General features: G+C 34.2%; 1 protein-coding gene across 1 annotated transcript in view; it reads left to right on the top strand.

The window, feature by feature from the left end:
• The window catches only part of LOC149779237 (uncharacterized), a 156,327-nt gene that overhangs the window by 50,013 nt on the left and 84,779 nt on the right, over positions 1-21,535 (top strand). The window contains exons 3-4 of the mRNA XM_089938412.1: positions 9,781-9,835; positions 19,109-19,642. Of these exons, the coding sequence (XP_089794538.1) occupies positions 9,781-9,835; positions 19,109-19,642 (589 nt within the window). The remainder of the gene's footprint in view (positions 1-9,780; positions 9,836-19,108; positions 19,643-21,535) is intronic.

The following is a 21,535-nucleotide window of genomic DNA, read 5'->3' as shown; positions in this document are numbered from 1 at the left end:
ATTCTCCAGATTACGTTGTAGATAGTTATCAATCATCATTCAGATCTGTTGTAGGTTCCACCAGGATATTAAGGACCGCCAGAACCAAAACGAGATGATTTTAATACAGATGAGAACAAATTTATAATAACTCCAAAATATCGAAATAGGTATATATGGGATAGAGCCGGTGGTGTGTGTCAACTTTATACTTTTAGTGGCGAAATAAGACACTTGGAGGTTTATAAAATATATTCCGACCCCATTAATTCTGAAGTCAAATAAACAATCGACAAAATGCAAAATCTGTTTTTGTCGTTATCACAACATTATAATGATGACATAAAACAACAACTCATTGAGTCAATACAACATCTAAATCAATTGGAATCAGATTATAATCATGTTAATGACACTTTCATTAAAGAAGCATTTAACCACGCTATTTCTTTCCCCGCCCTAGAAAACCATTTACCAATTATTATACAATAACAGAAAAGGAATATGAAGGACCAGGTGATTTTACTTTAGTAGTACCCAAAATTGAAAAAGGAGGAAGTAGCAAAAAATGATCAACCAAAACTTTCATAAAATACTCGAGTCATGGAGAAAAATAGCCCCACCTTCAAATTATTCTTAAACACAATAATAATCCGTACGGTGAAGGTCGTCATATTTCACCAGGAATCGTTAATATAATCTCAACGATTGCAGTCAATCTTGTTTTGACGTAATTGATGGCAGCTATCAAACAGATCTTGAAAAAATCAAATCAGGCTCAACAAGGATATTTTTATATACACTTACAACGCAAGTACCTGCTGCATATTTGATTGTACAAGAACCAGTCAATTCCGTTTATCTACGATGTCATAATCCGTTATTATCAAACACAAATTTCAAACTTACTGACCAGAGTGGACACTTAGTTGATTTAAGAAATGAAATCTGAATTTAAATTTATACGTAAAATCTTAATTAAATCAAGAAGTATATTATATAATGTACCAACGTGTGAAGGTTTTTATACATGACAGGGAGGTATTTGAAAATGCCATCAGAACAATAATGACAGTCTCCATTAAACACAAACAATTTAGTGTTGACATAATTGTTGATGAGTACGGTAAGGAAGACTTTTTATTGACACAAGAACAAATATATCAGCTGCGGAGAGAAGATATTTCTATGATCACGTGTGATAGAGACCTGATTCTGAATTATGCACACTCCTGTATTAAACTCAATCAACTTAAAAAAATATTGTTTAGTTCTGAAATTTATAAATAAAATAAAAATAATATATATATATATATATATATATATATATATATATATATATATATATATATATATATATATATCAGAATTGTTTAAAACTGATTTTCGCTAATCACTCTCACTAGTGAAGTTATTACTATAATCGCTGTCATTTCCATTAGCGAGAGTGTTTTCGCTTTCAATATCTGCTATATTTTATTAGTTGTCTCACGCGTGTGTTTATGATAATTTTTGTCTTGTTTTCGTCAGTTGCGATCGAAAGAGGGACGAACAGCTCTACCTCTGTATCATTCACTGCTGATAAAAATTGTAACATAATCTGCTAGATCGATTTATCAGTCGATATTCAGGCGCTATTGTGTATCTACCTTCAAAGTTACGATTTTGTAATGATTCAAAATCAGACATAATTTTTTCAGGATCAAGTTGAATCTTTATGCCGTCCTTTTTTACTATTTCTATTGCAGAAATAATAGCATTAATATTTTCATTTTATAATTTTTAAAAGATTATACATATCACATATAACATTTTGTTTGACGCTAAATAGCCTAACAGTGCTGATGCGCCGTTAAAATACAATCAATCAATCATTTATTTTTGGGGGCGTCACAAATTCTTTTTTCGTGGACATTCCTCCTGCGACATTTCTAAACGAAACGAAATTTTAGAATATTCACCCCACCCCCATCAAACACAGGGGAGATTGCAAAACGGCAGTTACCACGTTGAAGGGTGTACATGTAATCATATCGGGCTGGCGCCCCCATTATTATATAGCAAAACCGCTATAATCAGTACCGTCGACAGTATGCCGGTCACGAGATTGGAACTCTTACCCCCAAGATGAGAATTAGACACGCTAACTCTGCGCCATGTTCCAATCTTACAAATATACATTTATTATAAAGTTACCTATGCTACAGTACATAACAGTACAGTGTGGATTTATTTCTGTTTAGAAACATGCTGTGTATATATATTTCTGCCTTGACAAAATCAGGATTGAAAAATATATACTTCTGTGTAATAGCGTTGTGTACATGTTTACTGCACATGTAACCGCGAGTTCTGCTTTGCATAGCTTGTAAGTTAGAAAATATCCCTTTGCTAACTTGAACTATTATATAATTATGTTGCTTCACTAATATTAATTATGACACAGATAGGGTTAATTAATCACCACTGACAAAACTAATTGCGATCTGCGGATAAAAATGTACTACAAAATTATCTCTCTTCCCTTCAGGTCATTGATATGAAGAAGGGAGGTAACTGCTAAATTACTATGTCAAGGAGAAGAGAGTTACCCCCCCCCCTTAAATAATACTGAAATTTATCAGAAAAAGATAAATATTCTATCTTACAGGTATCTTTCTGAATGGGAAAACTTACGTTTTCATATAATTCTAGAAGTTTCCTCACCAACGATAGAAGTATTGAAATGGTAAAAGAATCATTCTATAATTATTTTAACGATAATCATGATGATACCAACAACAACAAAAAAAAAAAATAGATAAATAGTTTAGTAAATATAAGGGGCATAAGTACTTAAAACCCCTACGGGAGAGAGACAGAGTTATTTCTCTTAACAATAATGGAAAATGATTTTATGTTTATATTTTTCTGAAAACGCCGAATTATATATTTTATCCGCGACGTATTTGACAGCAAGCGTGTTAATATCATAATATCTCCCAGCTGAATGTATCGATTGAAATATTATTTCTTCGCCAATATCTATATTTGTAGATACAATTGATCTTGCAATTTTTGAATGTTTGCCAGTATTTCCAAATCTGCTGTTCTGGCTTTGTGTGATAGATCTCAGATTGGATAAATAATTATCGGTTTTTATACCGTTTATATGATCAATCTCTAGACCGTCTTCGATTAATCCGTTGAAACATTTGAATATAAATCTGTGACAGTAATCATGTTCTTTCCCATTAGTATTAATTTGGAGATAATCATGGTTGTTAACAAAACCGACTTCTGATGACACCATCAAGATTTCCTTCATAATTTGTTACAAAATGGTGTCTTACAAAGTCGTGGCTGGGGGGGGGGTAGCATTTTTTTCCATTTTATATAATAATCTCATTTGTTTAAATAATAATTTGTCTGAATAATTACTTTGCAAATCTTATTAGATAATCTACGCTTTTTATAACCTTGTCCCTGCCATTATTTTTTTATCATAGTATCTTTTTAATTCTCTGTATTTTTTACTACAACATTGCACACGCAACTGCGGTTTTCCTCAAACTCCAGCACCGCATTTCAAACACGGTTTTGGTCCTAGACTTCCGTTACTAACGCTTTGCAAATGATGTCTGTAGAATTCGTTTACGCAGGTTTTATTACAAGGAGTAAAGGAACCTATCATTAACCATCTGTTTTTGTCCTTTGTTTGAATCATTGTATGTATATAATATTTCAATTTTAATGTTTGTCTTAATTTTAATATGAACGAATTTGATAGATTATCTAAGATAAAGAATTCTAAAGATAAATTTAATCTTGACAATATTTACTGACTTTTCAACAAAAACTGTGGTTGATCCGAAGAATAAAAGTTTGATTAATAAAATTCACGATACCAAGAAGGAATTTAGCAAAGATGGCGAATCTCATGTGTGGTCAACGTTCAAAATCACCGATAGTGTCGATGCTACGATGAACGACAAACGAGCGGAGCTATCATTAATTATCTCGACTATCGAAAATATTTTTTTAAAGTAAAATTTATTGTACTAGAAGAAACAGACAATTGGATCATCCGTGACAAATATGATTCTGTCCTTCATAACGAAAAAATTGATATACTGAGTAAAGATTCCAAATCAGGAATGTTGACTGGTATTGACAAACCGTATTAATAAAGCGTATCTTGAACCGCGGTTATCTATGAAATTTGTCCAATAAATGATAAACCCAGCGTTGATAATCTAAAACCAATGAAATTTTCAAGACTGAATTATGTAGCCGAACGAGTAACGGAACATTTTACCGTTTCGACTCGTGGAAATGGTCTAACGGATAAAAGACGTAAAATAATAAGTGAGTGGGAAGAAATAGTTAAAGATACCGGAGCGTCTATTAAAAATGTCGCTGTGCTAGGAAAACAACACAAAAATTTCCAATATTAGTAAAATCGAATCAAAATATAAATCAAAGGGAGCTTCAATTGAAATTATTGATCATAATGCGCATGCGTGGTCTAATGCAGTAACAACATTCCCACGAAATCAAACTGTCAAATTTTATCAAGGGGTTATATTTGATTTTATTAATGAAATAAGTAAAAACTATCCTGGATCAGTATGGTTATTTCAGATTCAAAAGAAGACGATAAATTGACTAGACCAGACGAAAGTATCTGCATCGAAGAAAAAAGTAAATTTGATCAATTTGTACGACCTATTGGCGAGATTTATCGAGCAGATTCTCTTCATACAAAAATAAAAAATCTTGCGTTGAAATATACCGATGATACTGAACAATTACTCAGTAATTGTTTTACTGTTCCGTCAGTTGCGGCTCATTTTGATACAGAGAAAAATTCGTGGAAACAAACTCGGTTTGATTTTCTCAATGATATAGTATCGAGTTGTGTCGAATACGGACACGGTGGATTGTGGAATAGTAAATACGATCACAGAGATGTTATTTCGGTTAATATGGTTGCATATTATCCGGGAAGGTTTCTTGGTATGGTAGAGTGTTCCAAGTATTTTGAGCGATTTGGTCATCCGACACACGAAATGACCAAAATATCGATAAATGGACCATTGCTAGATTTTGACTTGACTGGATTCGCTCGTATTGAGTCATTCGAGTTGGCTAAAGGTCTTCGTCCTATTTGTTATGTTTAGTTTAGCAGACACTTTTCAGAAAAAATGTGGGCACCTACAGTATTATACGATATATGCTCGACGTAAAAATACTGATATTTTTGACAGTAAGTGAAGCAATTATATCATATCGTCCGCAGAAAGAAGTTTTGTTACCACAACAAAAGAAATATTCCGATGATGACAATCTTGATACAACCGATTACGAAAATAAAATCGCAAAAGATCTCGGCAGAAGAATAATTGGTAAATTCACCCAAGGAGGATCATTTGATCATAAACGACATTGTACAGGACTGATTATAGACGATGCGGAGTTAGATTTTATAATCGCTGATACAACGAAGAAAAATACGTTTATAAGTCAAGAAATAGCTTTCTTGCCAAATCGAACTAAATTAGGTACAATTGCGAGTTATATGGACGGTGAGTCACCACAATTTACTCATTTAAGATCTTTAATGCTCTCAGACGTTCCGATAAATCTATTATCGATGATAAATAGAGTTTCCAAGTTTGCTGTCAGAGTCGCTACGGATTCGTTTTATATCAATAAAGATATTCAGGATTACTGGAAAAATTAAATATCGGTAACTATTCATCATGGGGCGAATGGAGAACAAAACAAGAAAATATACTCGATTATTCTGAATCCGCTGATGTTGAAATCAAAAATATTGATTGCAGAAAATATCGGTGTATGATCCCGTAGCTAGACATAAAACAATTTATCTTGATGGACCAGGAAGTTCTGGTAAAACAACTCGTGTGATTGAACTATTTCGGAGTTTGATAAGATCGTTTTAACTCCCATACATAGACTAACAAGAGAAATGAGAGAAAGAAATATTAAATCATGCACTTATCAAAGATCCTTTCGATGGAAGGGAGATAAATGGACTCCTGATCGAATGAGCGAAAATTACATTCCAAAGAATATCGTTTGGGATGAAATATGTGCACTGTCATTAGAAACATTAAAAACATTTCTTAATTGGTTATTAACAAAAAATACTGCTGTAATAATGTGTGGCGATCATGGTCAACCACCGCCTTTTGTTGGATTGTCTCCACACGAATGGCTAAAGAATTGTGTAAACTATTATGAAGAAATACCTGATGATCATAGAGCACTTGAAACAGAAATAAGAGAGTTTAAATAATTAATCAGACTACAACCGAATAAAAGTCAGTGAGAAATAATGCGTGATACAATTCCAGAAACTACTATTAATAAATTTTGGAATTTGTGGAGACCAAATGATTTGATAGTTGCAAGTAGAAAGATAGTTCGTGATACACTTCAACATTAATTATTTATGTTACATAAAGAAAAGTTTTCAAATCTACCCTGTACCATTGTTTCATCGACCGGTTGATACGCGACGGTAGAATATCGACCTTGATCGTCAGAAAAACAAAATCTTGTATCAAATGATATTATTTTAGTTGATGTCAATGTTGTTGAAGATGCGCTAAAAATAGACAAAACTCCGTGGACGCTAGGATAGGCAATGACGATTCAATTATCTCAAGGGTTAACTATTTCTGATACTCGAGTTTGGATCGTCGATGATCGTATCGAACGGTCAAATTTAGTTTATCTCCCAGTGTCTAGAGATAGAAACATATCTGATCTGCGGAGGGTTATTATAGACGTTACAGAAACCACTGGCGATGTGACTGACAATTATATAATAAGAAAAAAATTAGTTAATTATAAACAATGTGACAAAAGAACTAAGCGTGACTTTGACCTTGATGCTGAATTTATAATGATGCGGAAACAGCAATATAATCATTGTGCGAGCTGTAATACGGTCATGATGTGGCGATACTCGAGTAATGATCCAAGACAGTTTACTGTAGACAAAATTAATAGTAAGTTTGGACATACAGGCGAAAATCTGATGCTGACCTGTCTTGAATGTAACTGACGTAGAGGTGCTAGTTAAGTGAATGAGGTGGTAATTGTTTGTCTTCAGAAATTATTTGTAATTGTTCACGTATAAATCCACGTTGAGGAGCAGTTGAATCTAATCTGTATATTGTAGGTCTACCAGTAGATCTTACCACGCCAGATATTGTATGTGTCGTTACACTCCAAATAGGATCAGTCGCTCTTTTTTTAACCGCCTTCAGGTTCAAAGGGTTCATATAAATACCTGACAGTAACATTATCTAATACTGGTTGTTTTGAAAAATCATGTCGTTTTATTGGTATATGTTTTTTATTTTTTATTTTTTTATATATTTTTTGTAATCGCATTAATAGGTTTCATAGCAGTTGTTCGAGTAATTGCATTATTTAATGCAGCTATCACACCTGGTAATCTTGCAATCCACTCGCGGGATCTCGTATCTTGAATTATTTCATTCGCATGCTGATATCCAAATACCCGCTCAGTAAGCGTTCGATTAAATCCGTCAGCAATTGCCTCATCACGATGAATTGCAGCATGTCCTGGTCTAATTTCGACTTTATGATTTTTCATCAGAGATGATACTGCACCAAGAAATTCCTTGCCAGGATCAACTTATAATAGTTGTGGCCATCGCACGGGTCCTCGTTGATAAATTCGCTCAAAAGCAGATACAACATCAGCAGCTGTTTTAGTTGGTAGTGGCTCTGCTTCTTTATACCTACTTGCAACATCAACAACAGTCAAAGCGTATTTGTACGTTATTTGACGTCTACCAATTTTAATAGTATCATGTGGTAAAAACAAAATATCTGCTTGATGAACTTCATTAGGAGTGCTGACATCAAAACGTGCAAGCTGAATTTTTGTAGGTGTTGGTAGGTAAATGTGCCGTATTGCCTGTCGTGCTAAACAATTTGAGGCGGCATAACGTTCGACACCTGCTGCATCAGCAAGTTTACTAATTGCTGCTCTACCTTTCCAATATCCCCTTGGACTATAATAAATTGATTCCATTATTTCAATAATTGGTTGATTAATTACCGGCTCCGAATAATAATTTACTTTTCATTGCAGATTTTATTATCAATCAAGCTAATTTCTCTTTAAAAGATAAATCTTTTATGGAATTTAATGCATGAATTAATTCCACATCTGCAATATGTCTCTTTTGTAAATCATTGCTTTTATATGCAACATCATGAATATGACACGCTTTATCAATTTTATCTATTGGATATTAGCCAGGTTTTGGTTGATCTTGGTTATCAAGTCGAATACCAAGTCGGGTACCAGGACAACAATAATTATATACCGGAAGATGTTTTTCTCCTGGGTATTTAGCCCATGGAGTTCCTGGAAATTTTGACATTAATGTAGCAATATCACCACCATCTTTACGTTGAATTCTGGGTTTAAAATTTTTTTTACATATTACACATCTTCCACCATATGGTATTTTCTATTTTTTGTTGTAACAGTGACTAAATCAGTGGTTGGAGTTTTAATTCTACAACGCAATTAATATAGATTCATATATATTTATAATATGGATGTAAATGATTTTTCAGCGACACGAATGCAAGAGCCAGTAAAACATATTTCAGCATTGCCAAATTCTATCAGAATGATTATAATGATAAGTGGGATTCATTATATTTAGTTGCACCATCCGTAGATGATCTGATAAGGCATGATGTACATAAAGATTTTAATGAAAATGCAGAATTCTTAAATGAAGAAGGTGACAAATTATTAATTTTATAACCGATATTGATGAAGCGCCGAGTGTTGATGGATTTATTAATAGTTTAGTTGTATACGACGACATAATGCTGGACAAGCAATCAAATCCAGCTAGAATATTTTCCAGAGGCAGACATAAAAATACAGATATAATTTATATCACTCAACGATATACACAAATTCCGAAAGTGATCAGAGATAACTGCGATATTTTAGTTCTGTTTACTGGAGTCGATACACATACCTTATGAAATATTCATCAGACTTGGTGTAGTGGGGATATGGACATGATTAAGTTCAAAAACTTCTTTTCAAAAGAACAAACTAACCCACACGGATTTATAACAATACATTTACACGATCCCAGAACAAGATATCGTGTAGGTCTTGATAAAATATTTGGTTGATCTAATTATAGCAGCAGAGGGGGCGCGACCTCAACACAATTAGACGTCCGGTGGGTAAACAAAAAGACATACAAATTTTGAAAAACACAAACGACAAAAATAAAGCAACAAAAAAAAAAAGCACAAAAAGCCTAACCCAGTTAGAAAAACTCTTGGAGAGAAACTCTCGGTAAAGTTAGAGGTTTTGGTTTAGCGTCAGTCACCTTATTTTATTATTGTTTTCGTATGAGGTTTTTAGTTTTCAAAGTTACGTTTTAGCAAAAGATCTGTTTGCCCCGTCTTCTGCTACTATTGTATGGATCTACATTTATTTAGATTCATATTTTCCATTCTCTAAGAAAATTATTTTTTCTTAATAACGTCTGTTTCCTAATGAAATTCATTTAGATATATTTCTATATATTTGCATTTGCGAATCTCAACTTTGTGGTGATAAAGTAATCAGTTCTAAAATGATAAAGAATTTAGTTGTTTTGATCTATATCAGTCAGTTTTCGGAATCTCTAGTTTAAGTTGACTTTCTCTCATAATATATTTTCATGCACACCAGTCTGTCTATTACGTACATTTTTATTTTTTTTACAGTGCAAACTTTGTGACTTCCGATGTATTCAAAATTGAGCGGCAACGGTGCTGGGAGGTTATGCAGTGAAGCAAACGGGCTAAAACAGCGAAATCCATCAAAGTGTATTTGCTAATTTCTTGGCGGAAATATAATATTTAAACGGAATAGACTAAGAACAGAGTAAAAAATGTACGTATGAGTCGATACCGTTTAGTGTCAGGTATAAAGGGAAAGTAATACCACCGGAGGCGGAGTCCGGTTTTTGTTTATCAATAAAGTACGATTAAATCTCTGACAACACGAAATCACCTTATCGGTACTACAAAGTAATTAAAATAAAATACTCTTAATTTATTGTACCAATAAGTTGAGTTCGTGGTTTCAGAGATTTCGTCGTACTTTATTTATAAAACGTTAGACATCTGTGGTAATACGTTTATGATGTGTACAGTACTGCGCAGTATAGATCATCTAGGCGTTGGGTGTAATTTGTGCAGAATTTGATTACACATACCTTTGAATTGCATGTATTGACTTTGTTTCGATCCTCTTACATCCGCTGGAAGGTTAAGATATACAAACGCCGAATAAATGCAGCAAATTAAATACTAATGCCAGGGGATACAACTCTTCTAGCTTCAGAATTCTCTTGCCACATGGGTTTGTGAACAGTGGTCTGCTTTTACAGTATATTTCATATAACGATATTTAGCAATGCATAAACTCTTTAACCCAGCAGAACAGCATGAACACAAAAGCCAGTAAATGAAAACTATTTTAGATGCATTGAAAAGTTCAATATTTTTATTTCCATATATTAGGAGAAGATAATAATCATAAACATAGCTCTTAAGATGCCAACCCATTGGAGTTTATCCATGTTACAATGTATGTTTCATATTTCTAAGTAACCTCTATTTATTGTATGGGGCTTCAGTTGGTTGTTTCAGCCGAAGGTAAATGAATGAAGCATAGGAAACGTTATCCCACAAATATTTAGTGCATTGCTGGTCACTGCCAATATTCTGTGAAACTTGGTTAGTAAGATAATTTCCATCAAATTATTTCATATATATATAATAATGATATTGATTCAAATAAATAAAATAATGCTTATGTTTCTTAGAAAATATAATTCAATTTATTCAAGTGAAACAGTATCAAGAGAACATTATACCTGTATGGATTTAGTTCTCTGTGCAAAATAATATACATGACAAAGAAAGATTTAAATAATGATGTTAGTTTGTTTCACATATTTTGAACTTGTATGTGCCAGCAGATATCAACTCAAAGTTTAAGTTTGGTATTCCTGCTGGTAAGCGGTTGCCCTATCCTGCACACATCAGCATAAATATCCAAAGGTCAGAAATTGGGTGGGAAGATTCAGAGGAAACTCAGATTCGAAAACCGACTGCCATTCCTTATAGATAGAGTAGTATGTGTGTGTGTGTGTGTGTGTGATTTGTACTTTTAACGTAGCTTTAACAATTTTTCAGTCATATCGCTATGATATCTGCAGTGTGGCAGTTTATAGTGATGTCTAGCACTGGGGCATCATGCCGCAGACATGTAGCATGATGTCTCACCCAGTCACTTTATCAGTGCCACCAGGCCGACCAGTCCTAACACTAACCTCTTAATGCTGAGTGCCAAACGAGGCAGCTGTTAGTACCATTTTTGTAAGTCTTTGGTATGACTCAGGCAGGGATTGAACACCCACCACCTCCCGCATCCGAGGCGGACGCTCTAACCACTAGGCCACTGGAGCGATAGATAGAGTAGTAAAGGTACGACTTGTAATCTGAGTAGAGTGTGAGTGACAGGATCAAGTCTGCTGTTGAAACATATTTGTGTGCAAACTCACAAACATTAAACTACCTGTTTAGACTATGTGTAGCATCATTTTATATTTAATTTTGTACATGATATAAATTTTATTAAATTCTGTTGCAATTACCAAAAACAAATGGCTTTAAGAAAATGTGTATCAAATTGAATTGTTCAGGCATTGTGAATTAAAACTAATTAAGACTATACTAAAGATTATATTGAAATTCATTCAAATAAGACCTAATAGTTCCCAGTCAAATATTGTCGTACAAGTTTATTTTATCTTTTGTCAGTGCATGTTTTCTTTGAGTTACCTTTGGCCAAATTTCATTTTGGAAACTAAGAAATCTTGAAAAAAGTCAGGGAAATAATAGAGTTTTTCCCGACCGTGAAAAGTGCTTGAGTTTTGCAAATATTGATGAAAGTCTGGAAAACCTGGGAATTCTCTGCCACCACTTGATGACATAAACAATTACGTAATTGAATAGTCATGAGTTAAACTTATTGAGTTCTGAACAGAATATTTGATGGTTGCAGTACCAATCATTTGAGTGCTTGCAGTAAACATTTTTATAGTCAATCCGATTCTTAGTGGATTAGGTTCATTTAGTAGACTGGTTAGTTTGCAGACAGCTCCATATTGGTATCTTCTCTTAGATGGAAAGTATGAAAACCAGTCTAGCATTACAGTAACCCAACATGGTAGCAGTATAGGATAGCTGTTTACCAGCTGGCCTAGCAAACGTAAATGCAATTACATCAAGTCATGCATGAAGTTGATAGGAAAATTATTTATCAGAAATTGCAAATTTAAATGATGTTACATAGTCTTACCTGCATGAAATCATTAGCAAAATTCAAGCAGAGAAAATGTTCACCATTTTCAGATGGGAAGTTTCAGCACTATGGCGAGGGCGTTATGCCGACTACATTGCTAAAAAGGCTGTTTGAATTCAGATGAGATAAAACTTGGGATAGAACAAATTTTTCTAAGATTTTTGACATGTAGAGAGGTTAGAAACAGGGCATTAGTTCTTTAAATTGTAAGTAGCAAGTGTCGGTTTTTTTATAAAAAAACTGTTTTACAACAACAGTTTGAAAAATAATGGACATTACTCAGAGGAGAGAGAAGTATTGATAACACTGGTTAGTGAAGGCAAATTATATCTAAGCACTCAAGCAGCAGTGATGTGGGAATTCGTTCGAGTTCATATCACTTTGGAGTACACTTTTTCACAATTGTATGTACCAAACAAGTTTAAATGCTGTTACAGGTTGCTGTGTATATTCTGTATCACAACTGTATGGTGATGATGAGTCATTTGAAGTTGTACTGTCAACATTATCTCTAGTGGATGAACTTTGTCATGGAAGAAATTTACAAACAGGCCCAGAAAGGTTGGTCGGAGAAGATTGTTGGAAGTGGTGTACATTTATTCCGTGACATTAGCTTGTTCATAATCAAGTAGAGATTTTTGGGGTTAGAATTGTCAGTGATCTTGGGATTTTAGTAAGCTGATTTTTGCTGTATAAACTATGTATTTGACATTCTTCTTAGCAGCTTCATAGATCTGCTTATAAATAGTGAGGCTGGTGGAAAGCCAAATCCTCTCATCCTTAAGGCATTGTCTTTTAGCAGTGCGAAGCAGTGGTCCCTAACACCACTATACCGTGGACAACACTTTTGAATTAATACTCTGCACTTGGTTGCTGGGGCACATTTGCCAAGCAATAAATGCAAGCACTTTTCATGTTGTATTGCTGTAGGAGGTAACAAATTTGCTGTGTTTGCTTGGTTGTCATGCATTAGTTCGGTTCTATTTAACAGATGAAGGTTTCTCTTCATAGCAAACAGAGACGAAGGTTTACGGACTGATACCTTGAGATGGCATACGACACAGAGGTGATCTAATGCAAGTTATGGAAAACCACCATAGGCAAGAATATTATCACTCAGGTATATGACAAATCTGGTCTAAAATGTGACTATGTTAAGTCTCAGTTTGCAGAAGAAACATTTAATGAAATAGGGGTCTGATCCTTTGGTGGATATGTCGTGTTGTGATTGTGTGGAATGATCTACATTTTCTTAAGTGTTAGTTAAGTAAGGGTTATCTCTCTTTAACTGTATTTATCATATTTGTTTATAAGGACCAGGCATGTTTTAGAGCAATTCACCTGGAAGATGTGTGGCAGGAATAAAACTGCATGCCCATATGGTATGAACATTTTTGTCAATGCGTAACATTAGTATCTGAAACATTGTCTAAGCTAAGAAGATTTATTTATTCTTGTAATATTATCAAGTTGTGGCCTCTCAGAATCGCTATTTCAGTGGCTAAAAAGCTCACTATTTCCTTGGCAGTGAAGCAGTTTGTAGGTGTTTATAAAATCACAAGTAATGTTTATTATGTGGACACTATATGTTCAGAATTTTCTATTGTACTGCCTAGTGAAGTGTCTCCCAGATAATCTGTGTAAATTTATCAAGTATCAGGGGAAACAATTATCAAAACAACATGTGTCTCATGATGGGTACAGATGTGGGATACTTTTCTGTATTGAGAGATTACTGTTAAGTTTTCTGTTTTGATTGATACTGAAGGAAATCAAGAAAACCAGTACAGGCTGTTTACAAAACTATGCAGGGCCAGAGATCATAAAACCTATTAGCTTGAGTTTCAATATGATATATTATTTCAACTGGTCACAGATGGCTTGATATCTGAAAAGATTTTTGATTAGCTGAAACTAAATATTTAATCTCAATATCAAGCTTTGATGTTTATAATTTCCATGCCAGGTAGAGCAACTTGAGGTCAAATAATTGGAGACAGAAGTGAAACCTCACTAACAGATTAGTTTTTAACCTAAATTGGTTTTCAACTATTTTAACAAAATTTATGTTGAATTTGCAACCATTAAGGACATTATTCATGCATGCCATGAATAAAACTACAAAAGTATGGAAAAATTGCATTCAGGATTTTTTGTGTTGCCTACAGTAAGTGGACATTTCATGTATTATTCTTACAGTTAACAAATTTATTTACTTGTTTATTTATCTAATATATTTTCTGAGGCTGCATGATGCACAAGGTTTGTCTGACCAGCTGATGAAAAATTATGTAAGTGCTTCGTTTGAAGGATGCTGTCTGTAGACTAGTTTGGATCAATGTATTTCGTTTTGATGATAATGACAGGTAAGTAGTTCTGTTGTCTTTGATGGAAGATTACTACTTTTGAAGTTAGGTAGAGAGCCCATTATTTGTATTGGTTTGTAAAGGTTAGCACAATGTCTAGTACACATGAATTTTCATCTTACCTGGATGTGAGACCAAGTGAACTTCTATGAACCTGGGTCCGCTGTGCTTTAATTTGTTTTATTTGTGTGTGTGTGTGTGTGTGTGTGTGTGTGTGTGTGTTTATACAACTTATACTGATCCACCTTCATATACTGTATATGTATATATACTTGCTTATAAATATACATTATTTTTACTATGAATTCGATTCATGCAGATTAGAGGTCATATTATCTATGCAGAATTACTAAAACTATGGGTAATGTAAGAAACTTTGACGTCTTTCGGTGTAGAAAACTACTGTAAACTCATATATCGTAAGTTTTCTTGACACTAATCCCATTGAAAAATGTGTATACGGTATGCGCTGTATTTTTCCATTTCATAACAGCAATCATTATAAAATTCTTTCAGTTATTTGGATCTTAATAATTTGAAAATATTATGATTATATTTAATACTATCCACTGCAAAGTTCATCAGTGTTCTTTACCATGGGTGTTTACTAACAGGTATATTGTTTTGGTGCAACTCCTTACAAACTATATTTGTATTAATATTTGTGTTTTTCTGTATACACACTCTGTTTGGTGCAATACAAGTTTTGATTTATTTTGTATTTTCCTTTTCCATCAGTCAGATTTAATTCATAAGTTTTCTGCCAGTGCACGTGACTCAACCAGCCCTTGGCATATAAGGCAGCATTCACTGTGTTTTCAAGTTGACTTCCCTTTTGTTTGTGCTGCGATACTTGCTCTTTGCCAAGTAACAGCAGGTGGGTATGACACATGTTCAGTTGCAGCCCTTATGTGGGTTTTGTTGGCAGAATGGATAAGACTTTATCTCTTTTGTTGGCAGAATGAATAGTCTTTTTGAGGGAACACTTGTCTTCAAAGATTACTTTTATTGTCAGAAGGAATAGTATCTAATGAGAACACCTGTCGTAAAGGTCCACTTTAGTTGGCTGATAGAAGGGTCTCAGAAAATGTTTACAGAGACCTCATTTGTGGGAAGTAAAGTGGTTTCTCAAGATGGATTTCTCTGCAATGGAAGCAAGTGCAGTAATATTAGTATGAACTAGTATGTTGTAATAACCTGCATTTAGGGAGTGGTGTATACGGTAAATACTATTCATTCAAGCCGCCTAATTCGGTCTCTTTTATTTTTAAAAATCAGTGAATTGCTCAAATGAGTTGACATTAATATATTCTAGGATCCTCTGTTTTGCTGACTTCGTCGATTAATAGTTGGTATAGTCTACATGTTTTGAGCTAGTGAAAATAGGGAGTATCATGCCAGCGGCTGGCATCCTTGATAATTTGATTAATGACTATTTCTAGTTAACGATTTAAGACTGTGCGATACATATTCTGTGTGTTTATAGCCCCTGATGTTTCATTTTGTATACATCATCGTATTTAAGTTTGGTTTTTCTCTTCATTTCTTTGGTACATACATATGTTGACTGCCCTGTCACGCGGTCTACCTCAGTAATATTGTAAGAGTGCATAACACAGTTTCTGAACCATTGCTATGAGCGACAGCATAACACGGTATGTGCCAGGAAATACAAAACTGATTATTTTTATTTCTCGGGGCAATACAATTGCAATGTAGCAATGTGTAAAATATCCAGCTGGTAATTTCTGTAAATAATCATTGTGAAAATTGACTAAATATACACATGCAATACTAGCTCATGCTTGTTTGAATATTCCAAGAAAACTGTGGGTTTTGTTAGAACTGTGAGTTTTGTGGGTGCTGTGGGTTTTGTTGGATTTGTGGGTTTTGTAGGCTCTGTTGGTTGTGAGTTTTGTTAGAACTGGGTTTTGCTGGATTTGTTGGTTGTGGGTTTTGTCAGGAGTATATAAGGCTTTGTGGGCTGCTTGTGGGGGGGGTGGGGGTTCAGTCATTTAGCAGCTAGCAGCAATCAAACTAGGTATATCACAGTTATTCTGAGGTTTTTATTTTTCTTCATTTTGTTGTGTAGTTTAATTAGAGTTATGTAACTTTAGGCAGTATTTTGGACAGTAAATTTTGGTTAAAGTTTATTTAAGTACAACTCAAATTTTGTTTAAGTTATTTATTTTATTTATTTTTAATTCTTTTTTTCTCTTCCAAATTAACCGCTCTGGTGGCCTAGTGGTTAGAGCGTCCACCTCGGATGCGGGAGGTCGTGGATTCATTCCCCGGCCGAGTCATACCAGAGACTTAAAAAATGGTACTAACAGCTGCCTCGCTTGGCGTTCAGCATTAAGAGGTTTAGTGTTAGGACTGGTCGGCCTGGTGTCAGGATAATGTGACTGGGTGGGACATCATGCTACATGTCTGTGGCATGATGCCCCAGTGCTAGACATCACTATAAACTGCTTCATTGCAGACATCGTAGCGATATGACTGCAAAATTGTTAAAGCTACGTTAAAAATCAAAATCACATCACATCACATCTTCCAAATTATATGCATTCTAGTCATTTCTAATTTATTTTTACAAGCAAACTATTGTTATATCATTTGTTATTTGAAACTCAGTTATATGGTTAAGTGAGTGTTGTCCTCACAGACCAATACTTTTATTTCTTTCTTTATTTAATTAGTTTTATGAAGCTAAAGACATACAGAGAAGTTTCTCTACATTACCAATATGTAATTCCATTTCTTAAATTATATGTCCAACAACGTTTTTAATGAAATAAAATGTTTAAGTCATTGTGAGTGTTTTCCTCACTGACTTGACATTCTAAATTCAATTCAACGGTACTCGATTATTCTCGCAATCTATAAAACATAAGTTATGTGTCAATTTTATACTTTACTAGTTGTCTAAGTCATTGTGAGTGTTTTCCTCACTGACTTGACATTCTAAATTCAATTCAACAATACTTGATTATTCTAGCAATCTATAAAACATAAGTTATTTGTCTATTTTATAATTTACTAGTTGTCTAAGTCATTGTGAGTGTTTTCCTCACCGACTTGACAGACAATTTTCATTCATCTTATCAGTTCACTTCAAATAAGTATTATGCTATAAGTCAAGGAAGTGTTTTCCTTGCAGATTTTTACATTTCAAAATTACAATCAAGTCATATTTTCTCTTCTGTAGTTAACTTTATTGCAACTAAATCCAAATATGGTAAATCTTATTAATTACCGGTATCAATCGTCAAAAGAAGTAATAATATAATGAACTAATAATATAATGCTAATGTGTACCCTAACCTTGTGTGAAATTATCATATACCATAATGTACCTCATGACAGTGATAGTATTTTGGCTTAGTATAAAGACAACAAGACTGTCATGGTTATGAACCGACATTATTCACTGTTTCTTAATAAATGAATCATCTTGTGTTATGGTTGAAAAGAAATCAAGAGTTCGAGTTTACTCCATTCACCATCCTTAGATGATAAGAAGCATACTCATCCCTGGTGCGATACTCCAAAGTAGTATTATCAGACCTAGCTCAGCCATTACAGTATGTTTGCTCACCATTTTCACTGCATATTTCCCCCTTCCATAGCCCTCTTTCCCATAAAGTACTCAAACCACACTCCAGACAGCAATAATCAGAGGACAACAGCAGACTCTACCACACATACAACATGTCTTACTGCTATAAATCTCAGTTAGAAAATATTTGAACAACACTATTAACTGAAATTTTTGTGTATTTCACCTTTGACCCCCTCTCTGAGACCAGTGGCTTGGAATCCAATGACACCCCTTCTTACTAATGGTTAACACATGAATAAAATAACTACAAAGTTACATAATTTCTACTCATCAGTTTAAAAGGCGATGTGACAGCAGGTAACATACAGGTTGTATCACAATATCTCTGACAGTTTTTCTAAAAAAGCATGTGGGTTTTCTTAGTTACATCAAGTTACAAGACGGTTGTGCCCTTGCATGTATTTTCTTTGAAAGATGATGGAACAATTACATAGAAGGTAGCTTTTTTAGCTTTATCTTTAATTTGTTATATTATGCTGTAAAATTGGTTAACTAGTTCTTTGTGTTGTAAAATGTATGGCATGCTGCACATTGATTATTGGTATGATGGCCATACAAGCAATATACATGGAAAGCATGTATCTGTGCAAGTAAGATATTTATTGCAGACTGTCAGTCTTATTTTTGTTTTATTTTCCAGGTAGTGGTAGTAATGACTGATAAGAAGAGTTCTAGATCCATCTGACTAAGACAGAGGTTGAGATGCCTCCCACTGGTGCTGCAACCAAGGTCAAGGACCCTGAGTACTGTAATTGGTTGAGGGTTGGCTTGGCTCTGTACTATCTAAAAGGTGGACTCCATTCCTTTATACAAGGGGAGGTGGATGCTATGCACCAGTCTCTGATGCAGAAACTTTATGCGGGCTCAGTTGTACCAAAACCACAGTGTTCCTGTTGCAATTCAAAGGATGTGAAACAGAACAGAAATACATATGTCTGGAAATTTCGATCTCCCTGCCCATCCAGTCTCTGTGATATCTGGTTAACTGAACTAATGACTTTCCACACCAACCCTACATCAAACAAAATCTACTGGGAGAACTGTAATGTGACTGCCTGGCCATTTGTTCCCTGTGAATGTGCAAAGTTGTACATGCCTCGGGGTCAGCCACTTGCTAACATCGGTCCATCCCATAGTGATGCTCAGGCCCTGCTTACCCTGATGGCCAGTTGTAAATACTTCCATGGGAAACTATCCCCAGCAGGCCTTACACTGACACACGTGGTATTTGATTATCTGCCTGACATTTATCATCATCACTTCATTATATTTGAACATGTCCTTCCTTCTATCTCCACCCTATCGATTGACAGTTACCCAAAGGACAGAACCCAGATTGATTTCATATTCGGTGCCTTGCGTCTATTGCACCTACAGTTTGGTTGGATAAAAGACCCTAAAAATTGTCATTGTTTGTACCAGCTATATGTAACATTGTAATAATTTCTTTAGATCTTCTGTATCCCTTACTTTCGTAAATTGTCAAGATTAAAATTCATTCCATTCTAAACTCTTACCAGATACCTTTGCTTTGACACCTATGATGCAGTTTTTTGCTCATGGCCTAGTTACTTTTTTATCTCACCTTTTAACTCCTACCCAAGAACCTCATGAACTAGTTGAGCACTATAACATGCATTTCAAGTTTTGAGATATGAAAGAACAATTCCAAAAGGAGAATTGCTGAACTTTTAAGAAAAATGGGGTAGAGGTGTATATTAAACTTTATAATCCTGCTGACATCTCTGATGGTTTGGGTGTAAACTTTTAGGTTGCACTCAAATTGGGAAAACTTAAAGACAACCAGCATCCCGTTTGAAAACCTTATCATGAACATAATCCAAAGATTTTGCAGCTTCTAAAGTCTTTTTAAAAAAAACTAGCTAACAGTGTAATGCCTAGGAGAGTATGGCTTTGTGTCAACTTATTTTTATCCCCTCCTCCGAGTATGTAATATGGGGCTGATATAGCTATCCCTGTGCCTGTTCAAATTCTGTATGTAATATAAACTTCATCTTTTTACACACCACAGTTCTCAAGCCATTGAAGTTATTTCCACCATACTTGGTGCATGTATTAAGCTAGTTGCATATAGGTGCCTTTTTGTGCTTAGAATTTCTGCATTTTGTGTTATTTATGTTACCATAGAAACAAAATATTGCATAAGTAGTATAAAAGTGTTGATCTTGACTACCACTGACCTATAGAAGAACCACTTCAAAACTTTCTCACATACTCCCAATGTACAAGCTGAGACTTGAACCCATGCAGACAGGTGAGATGTGTGATCTGTAAAGGTGAGCACCTGAGACCATTCAACCACACAGGGCTCCTAAAATTTTCTCCAATGTTAATAAACCAAGACGGTATTTTATAACATTAATTACAATAATATTTATAAGTTAAGACAGTATTATCAAACCCAGTGATATTTATATGCTCAGATAGTATTTGTAGAACATTAAGTCCAATTGTCTGTGTGTATGTATGTGTGTGTATGTATGTGTGTATATATATATATATATATATATATATATATATATATATATATATATATATATATATGGGTGTGTATGTGTATGTGTCTAACAGCTTGGACAGTATGACACAAACATTAAATCCATTGATATTTATAAAGAGATAATCTGATTAGTGTTAAATCCTATCATAGCTATCAACAGAGACTTTATGATTAGAACAATAAAGCCAGTGATATTTGCTAACTATGACAGTATGATTACAATATTAAATCCAATGATATATAAGCTGGGACAGTATGATTAGAGTAATAAATCAAATGATGTTTATAAGCTGGGACAGAATGATTAGTAATCCAGTGATATTTATAAGCTGGGACAGAATGATTAGAAATCCAGTGATATTTATAAGCTGGGATACAGTAACATTTAAATATATAATACATTCATATTTATAAACAGATACAGTTTGATTAGAATAATTGAAATGTACCATTATAATACAAGCAAGTTGCCTATTGAAAGCAGTCTCGTTCTATATATTACACCACGCTCACTCACTTTTACATGCCAAGTCCACTTGTAATATTCATAAGATCAGTAATGTAGAATATAGAGAAGTCATCCCTGCATCATCAAC

Source organism: Sinohyriopsis cumingii, chromosome 17, assembly GCF_028554795.1.
Source record: "Sinohyriopsis cumingii isolate HCF-2022 chromosome 17, ASM2855479v2, whole genome shotgun sequence".
NCBI lineage: Eukaryota > Metazoa > Mollusca > Bivalvia > Unionida > Unionidae > Sinohyriopsis > Sinohyriopsis cumingii.
This window is presented reverse-complemented; position numbering and strand designations above follow the sequence as displayed.